Here is a 16,405-nt window from a genome sequence, read left to right as displayed (position 1 = left end):
TATTTACGGTGCACCAAATGGGTTTGTTCCATTTTATGGTAAAGAAACACCAGAATAGGAGACCGCTTAGAAATGGTCTGATTTTCTGTACTTTACTCTGAACCAATGGAGATAAAGGAGGATGTTCAAATGGGACAGGTCCCGTAGCACCATCATGCTGATGTCACAAGCTGGAGGAGTGGTTGGCAACCATGGAACTATGGAAATGGAACATTCTATACCGGCTATCAACTCCCTTCATTGGTTCAGCAAGCCTGGAGAAGGTACCATCTCCTTCGTTCAAGGGTATTTCACTGTCAGCTGGGGTTTTGTTTCAGAAAAGAAGCAGAGGTAAAGTTCTGAAGGTCCAGTTTTTGAAAGAAAACTACCGTGTTCAGGATAAGATTACAATTTGCCCGAATGTTGACAGCTTTAACGTTTTCGTACTTGTTCTGCCGGTATTAATAGGGTGGAGAAGAAGTACGAGAGGTGAAGATGGCCTCAGCTGGGAATGACCGTGATTGCCATTTTTATTCCCCCCAAGCACAGGTAAATGCTGTAGATTGTAGAGTGGTTTGTATCCTTGATTTTCTCGATATATCTGTGTTGAAAGGGAGGTCTGTTATGTAAAGTTAGAAGGTGCTATGTCACTCTCTCTGCGTCACGGCTGCATCTGTAGATGAAAATACCTGATTTTTGGATGTGTGAGCTAATGATCATCTAAACTATGGACAATTTCTCCTGTGAACTGGGTTCCGATACTCAAGGAACACCTACGTTGGAAATCACCCCTAAAGATCGCTCATCACTTTCTTATTGAATCAGCCTTAGACACATTTGGAATAAACAGGCTATGTTTATAATTTCTGCTTATAGCAACTACCTGAGTTTCTGCAAAATCAGTTGTTTTAAATTAAGTCCTTCAAAATGGGTTTGTCCTTCAAAGAAGTGTTTACATTACACCTGGTGCAAATCCAGGGGTGGGTGTAAGGCTCTTTGTTATTACATCTGTTCCAGCATTGGGGATTCAGGCATTAGTTCCTGGGAGAGGGGCTTTGGCTCCAGACCCCAGCGTGTCTCAAGGGATGGCCCAGCTGTACTGACTACAGTCCAAAAGTGGTGTTGTTTTGAGATGCTGTTACCTGGCTGTTAATGTCTGGAACGGGCTGCAACTTACCCTCAAATATTGAAATATTTTCAAGTGTGACTTCGTCTCCCTTTAAAATATTACACAGAAACTCATTAAGAAATAACTGGCAACCTGGCATTTACAGCTTTCAGCCGGGATGTAGTTCATATGCAGGATATAAACTTGAGTTTATATGTTCATGGTAATGGTTATTGAGCACTTCCCTCTTTTGAATTAAGATTTTTTCTTATGCTTGCGGTATATACCTCAGTTTATAAAGATAAGTGAATTGCATTATCAGAGACGATGCCAAAATCTGTAAACTTTCATAAGGCAGAGATAAAAAAAAAATAATTTAAGTATGACTAACAGAATTGACTCCCCTTGTGAATGTGCAGACTTTTTAGCTGGCAACATACTGAGCAGTAGAGGGAGCGCAGTAGTGTGACTATATGTATGAGTAAAGCAGAAATAATTAAACTAATAATTTAGCAAATCCACATAGGTATTATTTTTTCCCATTAGGCTTCTGTTGCTCATCTCTAAAAACAGCTTGGAGATGGTCTAAGCAGTGTAATGACAGTCATCTCAGACCGTCAATTCCCTAATTTTTAGTTTTTCAGTTTTTGTTGGGAATCTGTCTGGGTTTTGTTTCTTACTCTTTATTCTCCCATAGACACATATCCTTTATGAGTAAGAGAGTACTAGTGTAAGATTTGCAGTCGTACAGCAGACTTCATTTGAGATTGACCTGGTTGTCCCATTGTGCAGGAAAGGAAACTCAGCCATGGGTCAATGAAGTGACTACTAGATTTTTTTTCTTGCCAGCATCTCATGAAAACCCTGCAGTACACTAAGTAGACTGCTTTACTCCTGTTCTTATCTGGGAGCAGGTTTACATCATGGAAGCTCCCTTGACCTAATTCAAGACAGCTTTAGAGGTATCTGGAGCTGAAGAGAACTTTAAAGAGAACTTTCAATGTTCTAAAACATCAGAAGGTGGTCCCACAAAACCTTAGTCATATGTTCACAGCAGTACACCATGTACTAAAACATTTACTCCATTTCTATTGTTATATTTACAATATCAGAAAATATCTGTGTTCTTCTGCAGCAGCAGTACAGCAACATCTCCTGTTTCTGGGAAACACAGCCCTCAGGCTGTGTAAGGATCACTTGTGCTTTCCATCATAGCAAACCTCGTACTATAAATGGACATTTTTTGCCACCAAGTAACAGTGAGTAAAAATACTTTATCAACAATTTGTTCATTAGCGTAAGTAAACACACGAAAATGTCCTTCCAGTGCTTACTTCCAGTGCTTTTGTGATCTCTTTTAAGGTCAAAAAATGTAGCATGGGAAATCAACCAGGCATGATCTGCTATCCCAGCAAGTTGGAGGCAAAGAAAGGAATTGTGTTGGCGTTTGAATAGGGTTGCCATATGAACTTTCTTAGCTGTCATGTTACGAATTTTCATAACTATCAGTGACATAAAGTCACAAATGGCTATGCCGGTTGCTAAGATCCATGGAGTAAAAATGTTGCTTGAGTTGGGTATTTACGAGATTAAATCTCTCTAGGAGTGCAAATGGTTAGTAGGCAGGAAAGAGTTGAAGAGAAATGAAAAGTAGTGTGTGTATGGTGCGGGGAGGAGGTTGGTAGGGCCACTAGCAGCAATATCTGTTGATAGAGCATCACATGTTACATGGCTGCGACCCCCCTTGTATAGATAACATCAGATTACAGTGCTGTGTGTGCAGGTGTATTTCCAGTTCACCATTTTGAATAACTTTTGGAGGCCTGAACATTGGATGCAGGCTACTGAAGGAGAGAATAGTGTGTAAGGCAGTACAATATCTGAAAGTCAGATATTTATGGGAAAAAACACTGTTACAGGTAGGGTTTTTTCCTCAGTCCTTTCTAAGAGGAGCTCTTGCCTACCAGGAGTCCTGGTTGACAGCTGGAACTGGGTAAGAGTCTGGGGCAGGGAACCAAGACAGATGTCAGAAATCTGGTGGAAGGCAGGAACGAGAGCAAGTCAGCATGAGTCATCACAGATGCAAGAAAGTGGACTAAAATATAGCTGTTCATGTGCTGGGGACAGGTGTCATAAGAGAAGTCCAGAAAGATCTCTAGTCAGAAGGAAACAGCTTTTCCATGTGCTCCACAATAACATTGTAAATATTAAAACTGCAATTAGTCATTTTAACGCTTAGAAATCTTGTGAAACTAATTTAAGTCTAATTTAGCTTACACTACCCAGAGCTAATAACACCCTATTCTGGACAGTGAAAAATGCTCTATAAAGTGAAAGTGTTGTATCTTACTTTCTCTTGCATGAGGTACAACAAATCTGATCTGCAGGAGTGTTCTTAAAATGGTTTCAGTATGATACACATGCTGCTTACAGGCAAGCAAGAGATGCACAAGAATAAAAAGAACCGGAATGGAAGAAAATACCCATGCTTCATCTTATGTCTTTAAAGCTGGAAAACACCTAACTTCGATATTTTTAATATAATGCACAGAATCCTGATTTTATCTGTAGTTGCAAATAGGTCAGGTAGAACAATACAAATAGACTCACCATTCTTCATCATTTTTATTTTCAATCCACTGCGTTTCCTGGCCCTCAGAAAATGCTATTCCAGTACTGAAGTATTTTTGCTGCAAATCTCATGGGTAGATATAAATTTCTAATGAAAAGAATCTCTTTTCTGATTCTCTTCTAATTAAGTGTAAATTATTTTCGCGAACTTCATATTCTTTCTCAAAATCTACATTTTTACTTAGTAAAAAGAGTTGTCATTCTGACAATTGATACGAAAAAAGTCTACAAGCTAAAAAAGTGTAATCTTGTTCTTAGCAATGCTAAATTCTTCATAACTGCTGCCATAAGGAGTGATACAGGCCTGCCTATTATTCAGCATCTTTAATATATTTTCACAGGTGGGGTCCTAGTCTCATTTACTCACTGCAGCCCAGGTATTACTAATCATGTTTCCCTATGTTGTAATTGGCTCCTTCAACAGGAGCCAACCTGCCCCCTTGGCTCCCTCAGCTTTCATACCAAGCATGGCCGACGGGCTGGAACACCCGATTGGTCGGTTTGGGTCACCTGACCTGCCCACAGGTGTGACCCTCCCACAGGGTGAACACCCAGGTCAGCTGACCCTGGTTGCCACGGCAACGAGCGGGCGCAGGGGCCTCTCCCATTGAGCAGGGGGTTGGCCCTGGTTTCGGAGCACACAGTCGTATTCTAAATCTTTTTATTCAAGATTATTGTTAACTGCATTAATTTCAAGTACACTTAAACATGTGCTAAACGGTAAGCTTAGAAAGCACTGCTGAAAACTGGGAACTTACTGGGTATATAAATTTTCAAAAAAGTTCTGTAAACTAGGAAGAAGAGAGAGGAAATGGTACCTTACACCGTGTGTGTAGTACAGGTATTCGTAGATATCACACTAATACTTCTGTAACTAGCATAAAAAGGATATATGGTGAGAAATTATACATATCAAAGGAACCTGAAAGGTACATCATTATGTTGGACTCGATGATCTTAAAGGTCCCTTCCAACCTAGACAATTCTATGATTCTTTTGCCAACATCCGCAGAAGATATTTCCTAAAAGGAACAATCTGCCTATTTAATGATTCCTTCAGTATGATAGTGATTTCAAAACTATACCTGCTGGTCTGAACCTGAATTTGATATTCTATCTTCCTCCTAATAAAATAATGTTCTTTTCTGCAGATGCCCCTTTGCAACAGGGTGTCCAAGAAGGGATTCTACATCCGGCCCATCGTCAAGAGTCACTCAGAAGTCAAGAGTATACTTCAAGACAAATTCACCCTCCACTGATTATAAGCCTCAACAATAAAGAGGATGAAGAGGACAGTGAAGAGGAAGAGAACTGTAAACAGTTTTTTCTTTCTTTTGCAAAGAAGTAGAATGTGTTTTTTTCAACTCTTGCAGTGTACTTGACAACTGATTTATTATAATAACCATTCCATTTTTAGAAAAGAGTTGCTGACAAGTTTTTGAAATACTTTCCAGCTAATCCCCAAAATATTAGAACTGGTAGTCACCTGATGTGAGTGAGGCAATATAGATTTCTAACTCCTGTGAAACGTATATTTCAATAGTGGTATAATTCACATACCTCTTTTTCATTAAACAGAGCTTAAATGTGGTACACGTTCAGATGGCCATCAAATACTCTTCAAAATTTCACAAAATCCAGGGACAAAATTACAAGTTTAGGAGGTACTTCTTTTCTGGGAAACAAACTTTCGAACAGGGCTGTACACACGTATCACTGAAAGTGGAGTCACAGGTTTGTTTACAAAAGATAGTTGTGTGACTTCAACTTAAATAATTTGTTCCACTAATATCCTAAACTCTGTGGGCAGCCTCATTTTATAAAAGCAGTTATCCTTAAACCTAGCAAAGAGAATACATACAAAACTCCTCACTAGTTTAACTGAATTTATATATATATATATATATACACACACACATATATATGTATAACGTTTTATTTAATTTTTTAAATGTAGTTAAACTGTTGACTGTATCTCTCTTAGAGATGACAGACTCAGAGGGAAGGAATGAATTGAACCTTCTCAGAGAGTGAAAGTGAGAGAACGACCTACTCTCACGCGTGCACTCTGCAAATTACTGCGCTGGTTCTCATGCAGCCCCGAGCTGCTTTTGGCTTTCCCTCTGCCCTTCAGCTTGGCTGGCAGGGAGTCCTGTTAGTGCTTCCTAACTCGGCTTCAGTCTGACCAAGCCACATGAATTTAAACTGCTGTCTCTCAATAAACAATATAAAAATTAGGGCTTTGGTAACCTTAGTAGCCTTAACTGAGACAGATAAGGAGCACTCACTTCACCAGCTCTACCAGCAGACATTACAGCACAGTAACTTTAGGCAGAGGCTTTAGCTTCTTAATATGTATTATACCTGCAATTCCATTGTACTTGGAAATACCTAATATGAAGGAATTCGTATTTCTGTCGAGAAGCAGAGCTTGCAGTCATGAAAAAAACCCCGTAACCAAAATGAAATTCATTATGGTATTTGATTATTAAAAATTGTTGAAGGTCTTTGTACAGATACCCAGTGATCTTTTAAAAATATTTCCCACAGATGTTCCTAATTGGGTGCCTAGGACTGCCGAAGATATTGAAGAGGAAAAAGCAATAAAGGAAATATGGTTTAAATCTGGTAAATATGAAAATAGTCACTCTTTCCTAAGCAGCAGTCTTGCCAATATAGTAAACTTTGGTGTTTTTTTACCTCTTGGGGTATGTTTAGGAGAGTATTACAGGATCCAGTACCCTCACGAACACCAATCAACAAAAACTGTGTCTTCACCTCAGGAAAATGTGCTGTCACCCTTGGAAACCACCGAGCAAAACTTGCAGAAAGGCAAGTACTTTTCATCTTCTTGGACAATGTTTATCACTTTTTAAATTGCTGTTACAGGGAGAAACTACTATATAGTTTTCCCCTCCTCCCTGCTTTTTTATTTAGTGACAATTAAAGACAGCATATGACAAAGAGCATAAAAATACTTCATTCATTTTTCCCCATATATATATATATATAAAAGTATATATAAATATATGGTGTCCCACACGTGGTGACTACCTGTATTGATTGTAGATGGGAAAGGTAGAAATGGGCTATTAACCTAATGTGTACTTTCTTGAGATACACAACACAGGTGGTTCATTTAGTTTTTCTTCATGATCAAGACTTATGTAGTCTAATTTCAACCACCCTAAGGTTATGAATGTAGTTTAAATTTCTCATCGAGGCTCTCGGTTGTAAATAGAGACAGGCACTATTATGGGGCTATCCTGTGATAATTCCAAAGATGGGTGAGATGGATCATTTTCCCAGAGGTGCTCTGCGCCCTTCAGCGTCTACACGATGAAATGTAGTGATAAATCAATGTTTTCTGTAATTAAATTTAGATTAAATAAATACCCCCTATAAGTGTCTTTTAAAAGATAGTAAGAAGTGAGTGCCATTTGGTTTTGAATGTTGGGCTTTATCCAACATAATTAAAGTCAAAAGAATACAAATGAATATTTACCTCCCTTATTATGTTTCTCCTTCATTCTTGACCAAGTGGCATGACTGAAAAAATCTGTATTATTTTTTTTTACTGAATACATAATAATATAATTCCATTTTAGGATAGAGTTATGCTCTTAATATAAAAAGACACCTGAGTAATCAGTATATAAAAAATTGATGGACAGAAATATGACCTGCTACGTTTAATAAAAACATATTTCAGGGATAAAATCTTCGTAACACTATTCTATGTAAAACAGATTTGAGTAGGAGGATTGTTATGCTAATAAAAAAATGGGAATGGAAAAATTGTCTCCTTGTCATGCTTTTTTGACTGACTGCTTTTGCCAGCCTAAATTGTTCAATAGAATTGGGCAAAATTATTTTCTTGTGATTTCTACATTTAAATTGTTTGTTATTAAAATAGCTTTGATAAGCTATTTCTGGCAAGTATTTAGATATATTTAGACAACAGATGAGGGAATCAGTAACAAATATATGAATAAATATCTTTTAATGTATGTATTTATTTATCATTAGATACATTGAGAGGAAAGGATAGAGATATTTCCCCAAAGCATTTCTTCAGTTGAGTCCTATGAGGTTTTAGGTACTATGATGACATGCATCTTGAAAATACAATAAATTCAACCATATAGAATTCTGAAATTGTAGCTGAAATTAAAAAAACAGTGTATCTTTTTTTTGCTATAGACAAATACACTTCAGGATCTTATAATGCACCAACTTGGAGGAAAAGAAATCCACGTCCAAAAACGTTCTCGAAGTTTAAAACAACCACTCAGGTGACTGTTTGATAGAAATTTTTACAATTCAGTCTTTTTAGTAAAAGTGGCATGTCCCTCCCCACCTAGAAGATGCAAAATTGCTCTTAAACCTTCCCCAACCAAAACCCACAAGATTCTGAGCAATGCTGAGTAGTCTGAAAGAGCAGTTAATAATTTTGATTGTTTGCAAACATGTAATTTTGCCTAATGAGTGATTTCTAAATGTGTACAGAATATAATATATATATGACCGCAAAATAGGTACCCGCCTTTAAAGTGAGGAGCTACAAGCAGTGGGTTTTGGTCTGTAGCACTGGACAAAGCACAGTAGAGACGACAGGAGTGTGATCTATTTGTCTCTCTGATTGATTGTTTGCTCGTGAAGCATCTGCAAGAGCTGAACGATGATCATCCGCGGTCCAAAGTCATAAAAGGACTCAGGCTACAAAACATTCACAAGATACCCTCAGGACGATTAATACATTTTACAGCTGTCTCGAAAGCAGAAATTGGAACCTCTGTCTTGTGTCTCGTATTGAAAGTCTACTTCTGAAAATGTTTCTGAAAAAGTGTATAGTTTTACTCTAAGAAATTATGCACAAAGTGTTCTGTATATCTATTTTGACAGCAGAGCCAAGAAGACATGGACGTGAATAGAAAAGGAGAACAATATGTAGAAAGGAGAAAGAGATGAAGCGAGCGTGCCAATTTACAAGAAAGATCTAAATTGAAGTAAGGAAATTGTCAACTGTAGAATAAAAGATGATAAAATTGAAAATTCCAAAAATAAGATGTAGGAAGCACACTATAAACATTTAGAATTTGACCAAAATGGAAATTTGTGTTTAAAAAATAGTTGGTATATTCACAAAAGTACAATAAATATACCTAATAAAAAAAAGATATATTATACTTTATATACACTATTTCTATTGCTTGTTACTGTAATTAGTTAAAATAAATTCCACTCAGCTTTGACTACACTGAATTGACAATCCTAAAAGTGTGCCTTTTTTGAACTCATCCTTGTACTTCAGAAGAGAAACCTCTGCACCTCAAATCAACAAAACGTCTTCCTCTCTCCAGTTCCTACCCCTGACTCCATAACCAGCGGCGGCCTCTGCACAGAGGGGTGAATGATCCCCAGCAGCGTTTGCCTCTGCAGGCGCAGGATGTTCTGTGCTGCGGCTGAGGGAACGGGGGTTGTTTAGGCTTGAGAAAATGAGTCTGAGGGGAGACCTTACCACTCTCTACCACTACCCAACAAGTCTCACACGTGGGGACAGCAGGATGGTTTTACACAAGCTCCCAGTACAGTCATGTTGGAATAGCCTCATTCTGCCTTTGTGCCGCAGATATTTCCCCTTCTTAAAGATGTTATCACAGAAGTGCTACCACCATTTCTGATGAGCTCAGCCTTGGCCAGTAGTGGGTCTGCCTTGGAGCCGTCTGGCATTGGCTCTATTGGACGTGGGGGAAGCTTCCAGCAGCTTCTCACAGCAGCCACCCCTATAGTCCCCCACTACCAAAACCTTGCCACACAAACCCAATACAGATTAAATTATTCCTGACCGTACCTTCTTCTGTGCCTCATTAAGGCACAGCTCTGGCCAGTACTCCCCGCCGTGGTCCGAATGAGCAGTTTCATTCTGTCCTTAGCTGAAGCCATTCTGTAGAAATCACTTTACTCCAGTGACAAAGGGCCAGTGCTCAGCCATGCAGTATTTTCCTTTGCAGTTACTCTTCGGACCATCCCCTCATACTTGAGTTACAAACAAGTTGACAGGCTCCTAGAGGGACTAGAAGACTTCCAGTCGTTTCAATGTCTTTCTACTTCTTCCCCAGCTCGGGTGTAACCACCGCTGAGCCAGCCTTGTACCCCGCGTGCCCATGGCGTCACTGGCACCTGCTTCTCACCTACATGTGTGTCACCCTTCCCACTGGCAGACCAATGGCGTACAGTCCAGGTGTGCTCTGGTGATTAGTCCGTCCAGTCCAGGCATGGTGGGTTTGGGGTTTTTTCTCCCATAAACCACCAGTCTCATGCACTTCTGGTGGTGCTACGAACCACCGACACCTGCTTCTCATGGACACATCTGTCAGCCTTCCCACTTTTCCCCCCCAAGATATATTTTGCTCAGAGGCAGGCTAGGACCTGAGTGAGAACAGAGGTGTTAATTAGGGACACAAGCGTATGCTCTTCTTTCTGCTTTAGCTGTGGCAGTGGACGTCATGGAAGCAAGAAAAAGCAGTGAACCCCAACAATGTGAGCAGTTACAGCTAACAGTGTACTGACAGGGAGCAGCAAGTTTCTCCATCCAAAGAACGAGACACAGTAAGGAACACACTGGGCACAAGGATCTTGGTTCAAGAAACAGTCAAAGAATAAGGTTTGTCTTTGTGGTACCAAAGGTTTGTTTCCAAGACCACAGTTCCTGCAGACACAAGTTGTGTATTATTTACGGTGCACCAAATGGGTTTGTTCCATTTTATGGTAAAGAAACACCAGAATAGGAGACCGCTTAGAAATGGTCTGATTTTCTGTACTTTACTCTGAACCAATGGAGATAAAGGAGGATGTTCAAATGGGACAGGTCCCGTAGCACCATCATGCTGATGTCACAAGCTGGAGGAGTGGCTGGCAACCATGGAACTGAGGAAATTCGTTACTGCTATCAACTGCCTTCGTTGGTTCAACAAGCCTGGAGAAGGTACCATCTCCTTCGTTCAAGGGTATTTCACTGTCAGCTGGGGTTTTGTTTCAAAAAAGCAGCAGAGGTAAAGTTCTGAAGGTCCAGTTTTTGAAAGAAAACTACCGTGTTCAGGATAAGATTATGATTCCCTTGAATGTTGATTGCTTTAACATTTTCATGCATGTTCTGCCGATATTAAGAGAGTGGAGGAGAAGTATGAGAGGTGAAGATGGCCTCAGCTGGGAATGACCGTGATTGCCATTTTTATTCCCCCCATGCACAGGTAAATGATGTAGATTGTAGAGTGGTTTGTATCCTTGATTTTCTCGATATATCTGTGTTGAAAGGGAGGTCTGTTATGTAAAGTTAGAAGGTGCTATGTCACTCTGGGTCATGGCCGCAACTATACATCAAAATACCTGATTTTTGGATGTGTGAGCTAATGATCATCTAAACTATGGACAATTTCTCCTGTGAACTGGGTTCCGATACTCAAGGAACACCTACGTTGGAAATCACCCCTAAAGATCGCTCATCACTTTCTTATTGAATCAGCCTTAGATTCCTTTGGAATAAACAGGCTATGTTTATAATTTCTGCTTATAGCAACTACCTGAGTTTCTGCAAAATCAGTTGTTTCAAATTAAGTCCTTCAAAATGGGTTTGTCCTTCAAAGAAGTGTTTACATTACACCTGGTGCAAATCCAGGGGTGGGTGTAAGGCTCTTTGTTATTGCATCTGTTCCAGCATTGGGGATTCAGGCATTAGTTCCTGGGAGAGGGGCTTTGGCTCCAGACCCCAGCGTGTCTCAAGGGATGGCCCAGCTGTACTGACTACAGTCCAAAAGTGGTGTTGTTTTGAGATGCTGTTACCTGGCTGTTAATGTCTGGAACGGGCTGCAACTTACCCTCAAATATTGAAATATTTTCAAGTGTGACTTCGTCTCCCTTTAAAATATTACACAGAAACTCATTAAGAAATAACTGGCAACCTGGCATTTACAGCTTTCAGCCGGGATGTAGTCACATCTAGGATATAAACTTGCATTGATATTTGTCACCATAATAGTGCTCTACATGGACTACTGTATCATCTGCCCCATTAATTAAAATGGAAAAGTTCTAAAAGAGGACATTCACATTTAAGGCAACCCCTAGGGTATGGGAATCTCATGTGACTTAGCCACAAAGTCATTTTCCTCATCAGAGTTCCAGGTGCACACTCTGTCACTGTGAAAAACCTCTTGGCAGCGACACTTTGTGCTCATAATGGAGATGGGGGACATGTTCACATCTGTTTTGAAGATTTACAGATATGGAAATAAAGGTAGTAAGGAGCGAGTGCCTTCAAACACATTTTTGAGTCTAAAACAAAAGTGACTTTCTTCTGCCAAGCTGATGTTTCCAAAGGGAATTTGAACAAAAGGGGTTTTTTTCCTCATTTTAAAATCCACACCTGAGAAGCCTGCACAAGGATTACAAGTTCTCAAATTTTTAGTTTTTCAGTTTTTGTTGGGAATCTTTCTGGGTTTTGTTTCTTACTCCTTACTCTCCCATAGACGCATATCCTTTATGAGTAAGAGAGTACTAGTGTAAGATTTGCAGTCGTACAGCAGACTTCATTTGAGATTGACCTGGTTGTCCCATTGTGCAGGAAAGGAAACTCAGCCACAGGTCAATTAAGTGACTGCTACATTTTTTTTCTTGCCAGCATCTCATGAAAACCCTGCAGTACACTAAGTAGACTGCTTTACTCCTGTTCTTATCTGGGAGCAGGTTTACATCATGGAAGCTCCCTTGACCTAACTCAAGACAGCTTTAGAGGTATCTGGAGCTGAAGAGAACTTTAAAGAGAACTTTCAATGTTCTAAAATATCAGAAGGTGGTCCCACAAAACCTTAGTCATATGTTCACAGCAGTACACCATGTACTAAAACATTTACTCCATTTCTATTGTTATATTTACAATATCAGAAAATATCTGTGTTCTTCTGCAGCAGCAGTACAGCAACATCTCCTGTTTCTGGGAAACACAGCCCTCAGGCTGTGTGAGGATCAGATGTGCCTTCCATCATAGCAAACCTCGTATTATAAATGGACTTTTTTTGCCACCAAGTAACAATGAGTAAAAATACTTTATCAACAATTTGTACATTAGAGTACAAGTAAATACAAAAAAATGTCCTTCCAGTGCTTACTTCTGAGGAGCCAAGAAATTCACCTAATACAGTAACAGGCAAAGATACTTTGAGAGAACAACTGGCTTATTCATTTTTATTTACTAAACTGCTAGATGATTTAGCACTACCTAATTAATTTCTGTTGTTACTGTCAAATATAGACATCGCATATTTAGAATGGACTCTCCACATACCACATTTTTTATATCTTGTCTTCCAGCCTCCATTCTCCTGCAATATGCTAAGTTTGCGTAATAGCGCAACATTATTGTTTAGGTTTGGTTTTTTTACTTTTAGGAATTCACACTTCAGACCCCAAAGTAAAACCAGGTTACCAACAGAGGGGTCAAAGTGAGGACGATGAAATTGGTTCTTCTATTCCTTATGTGACAGAAACTGGAGGAAAGACTTATTTCCATTCTTCAGAACCTCACAGATCAGCATATGTAGTCTACCGTGCTGTCACCCAAGAACCAAAGTTCAGTGGATCTACAGGTGGGTTCCTGCTTGTGAGGGAGACTGCAAGAGAGACTTATTTCCATTCTTCAGAACCTCACAGATCAGCATATGTAGTCTACCGTGCTGTCACAATCACCCAAGAACCAAAGTTCAGTGGATCTACAGGTGGGTTCCTGCTTTTACAGCATTCCTGAAATACCTCACATATGCCATTCTGTGTCGTACTGCTTTCAGTTTTGTCCCTGCAGGTGAATGTTAAGTCATTTATGCCTAAACATGGGCAAGAGTAAATTTGATCCAGCCTAATTTTCAGGAGTAGATTGCAGCAGTATCCATGCACAGAAATGTAAAGCTTTATAAAGCTTTACAAGTAATCAGACAGGATGTTCATGAACATTCTTCCTGCCATTCATGCAGGAAGCATATTTTTAGTTATCTTTTTTCCATCTTTGAAAGACTCTGCTGTCCACTTCACAGCACGCACTATGTTATAAATTTGACAAGTGGCCTACAAGTGGGATTCTGAGTCTTATATCTTTCTTTCTGGCAGTCTGTTTCGGATTTCTCTTTATTATTAACTTGCTAATGTGGCTATATACAATCTAGTCTATCACTTGGGTTTTATTTGCCTTTCTACTTTCTGTTTCCATGGTTTCTCTGGATCATTGTATTTTTTCATCTGCCAGTTCATCAAGAAATGAAGGGGTAATAATTTAAATAATCCTCATTTAAGAAAGTGATTTCATCTTGCCAGTTTCAGTCATCTCTTAAACTGGGCTAAAACTCCATCTTCAGGTGACTCCTTGTCTTAATTTCCAATAAAAGGAACCTCCTTTAGACAGAGTAACTTCTGCTTTCAGATGAATAAAGTTAAGTGAAAGGAATCCCAACATCACTGCTTCGTCTTGGGGATGAACAGTTGTGGGTTTTGTCTTTTTTCTTTGAACGTTTGCTTTGATTTAATGTGGACAGCTTGGTACAGAGATTACAGAGAGAACATTCTTACTGTGAAGACTACATCTTATCAAATTTCCAGGTTAAAAAAGGATACAGCATTTCAAAAAATAGGTCATCAGCATTTTTGTCACCACTTTCTCTACATTTTCTTTTCAGCAATACCTGAGCCATACGGTCGGAAAAGCTCCAAACCAAAGAATCAGCTAGACACAAATAGAAGATTTTGGACCCAAATGGAAGACTATGGTAATACTTACATGTTGCGTATAGACTGAAAAGTTTAGGATTATTATGGAATTAATAATTTGAAGTAATGGAATTAAGATGGAATTAACAGAAAACCGAGTATTAACAACAATGATTTTTAACCAAATTTTACAGGAAACAGTCATTAGTCAGCATATTCTGATGCAAAATCAGCTGTGTAACACAAAAACATGACATCGCCTTGCATCTAGTGCTTTCAAAAGCAGAGATAAGAATGGAGATTGGAATAAAATTTGTGTAATTTAAAAAAAAATTATGCCTTTGGTAAGATTTTCAACACAGGAACATTCACTTTGCTCAAGTCAACGATGCCCATGAAAGAATCCCCTCATTTGAAACATCCTGTGAGCCTGATGGAAACGCTGCAAGATCACAAATGATCTTTAAAGTACTAGAGAGAAAGTCCGTATTTCATATTAGCTTGTATTTCAGAAACGATGTATGATTTGCCCACAAGATTCTGAGCAATGCTGAGTAGTCTGAAAGAGCAGTTAATAATTTTGATTGTTTGCAAACATGTAATTTTGCCTAATGAGTGATTTCTAATTGTTTACAGTATTATATATACGACCACAAAATAGGTACCCGCCTTTAAAGTGAGGAGCTACAAGCAGTGGGTTTTGGTCTGTAGCACTGGACAAAGCACAGTAGAGACGACAGGAGTGTGATCTATTTGTCTCTCTGATTGATTGTTTGCTCGTGAGGCATCTGCAAGAGCTGAACGATGATCATCCGAGGTCCAAAGTCATAAAAGGACTCAGGCTACAAAATATTCACAAGATACCCTCAGGACGATTAATACATTTTACAGCTGTCTTGAAAGGAGAAATTAGAACCTCTGTCTTGTGTCGCTCAAATGAATGGCCAAACCTTTAGTCTGCAGTTTGTACTTCACTGGGACATTTCCTTCTTATCTTGCATTTCTGTGTCCCTCAGGGACCTAACAGCAACTGCAGTTGCCCAGTTTGAAAAGTGAACTAGCAGAGGGTCCTCTTAGTTCTTGCAAGGTGAGCCTTCAAGATTGCTATGAAAATGCTACCCTGAAAGGCAAGAGAGTTAAGTTTGAATCCTGGCCTTTCTTGGGTGAATCCTTACAATTACAACCCCTACAAAGTTTCCGTACAATTTCAGCTAAAGGCAAGAACCGCAGTGATACAACAAACCAAAGTCTTCTCACTTCCTCCCAACCTCCACACTTCTTTTAATCTTTCTCAAGGAAATTAAGACACCATTTATTATAAAAATTCTACTTTGCACAGAAGATTTACTAATAAGACATATTCACAACAGCTGTAATCCAATAAATCATACAATAAAAATTAAAACTATGTAAAACAAGATTCTAGTCAGCATGAGAAATCTGCATATGGATTTTCCTTATTACCTTTATAGGTAGTTACATAACAGCAGGTTCCGTCCACCTTTTCAGTAGGAATTGCATTGTATATATCTGCTTCTAATGCCTTCCCAGTTATAGTTTCAGTTGCCAAAACTTTAAATGGCTGAAAAGAAGACAAGCATTTTAGACCCTTGTCATGGCTATGTTACTGCCTTATTCCCAGATGGATTCTTCCTCCTTACAGCTGGACTCTGTAAGTCCAGTATGACACATTATATTGCTGATTTCTAAAACTATCTAAATAAACCATTGTTTCTTCAAGACATGACAGTTTGGAAAGTGCTCTGAGACAAACGAACAAAGGCAATCTATTTGCAAACTCTCTCCTTTTCCATTCTTGATCAGTGTTTAGAGATGACATTGCCTTCCACTTTGCATAATGCGTATCAACTGGAAGGGGCCCAGTTCAAAGTGTCAAAATTTTGAGACGTGCCTTCCTGTATTACAATGTCAACA

At 39.1% G+C, this 16,405-nt stretch overlaps 1 protein-coding gene across 1 annotated transcript; it reads left to right on the top strand.

The window, feature by feature from the left end:
* The first annotated feature begins 121 nt into the window (after positions 1-121).
* LOC141748969 (uncharacterized protein C12orf50 homolog) lies at positions 122-6,608 on the top strand. The gene is made up of 5 exons (XM_074601850.1): positions 122-263; positions 2,200-2,346; positions 4,870-5,031; positions 6,269-6,346; positions 6,437-6,608. Exons 1-5 carry the CDS (start codon positions 122-124, stop codon positions 6,592-6,594), a joined length of 687 nt encoding a protein of 228 aa, XP_074457951.1. The 3' UTR covers positions 6,595-6,608.
* Positions 6,609-16,405: the final 9,797 nt, after the last annotated feature.

Source organism: Larus michahellis, chromosome 1 (assembly GCF_964199755.1).
Source record: "Larus michahellis chromosome 1, bLarMic1.1, whole genome shotgun sequence".
In the NCBI taxonomy this organism is placed as follows: domain Eukaryota; kingdom Metazoa; phylum Chordata; class Aves; order Charadriiformes; family Laridae; genus Larus; species Larus michahellis.
This window is presented reverse-complemented; position numbering and strand designations above follow the sequence as displayed.

Coding starts and splice junctions, on each gene's coding strand:
- LOC141748969 (XM_074601850.1), top strand. CDS start 122: ATGTTCAAATGGGACAGGTCCCGTAGCACCATCATGCTGATGTCACAA. Junction 264..2,199: donor GTTCAGCAAGCCTGGAGAAG/GTACCATCTCCT, acceptor TTACAATATCAG/AAAATATCTGTGTTCTTCTG. Junction 6,347..6,436: donor GGAAATATGGTTTAAATCTG/GTAAATATGAAA, acceptor GGGTATGTTTAG/GAGAGTATTACAGGATCCAG.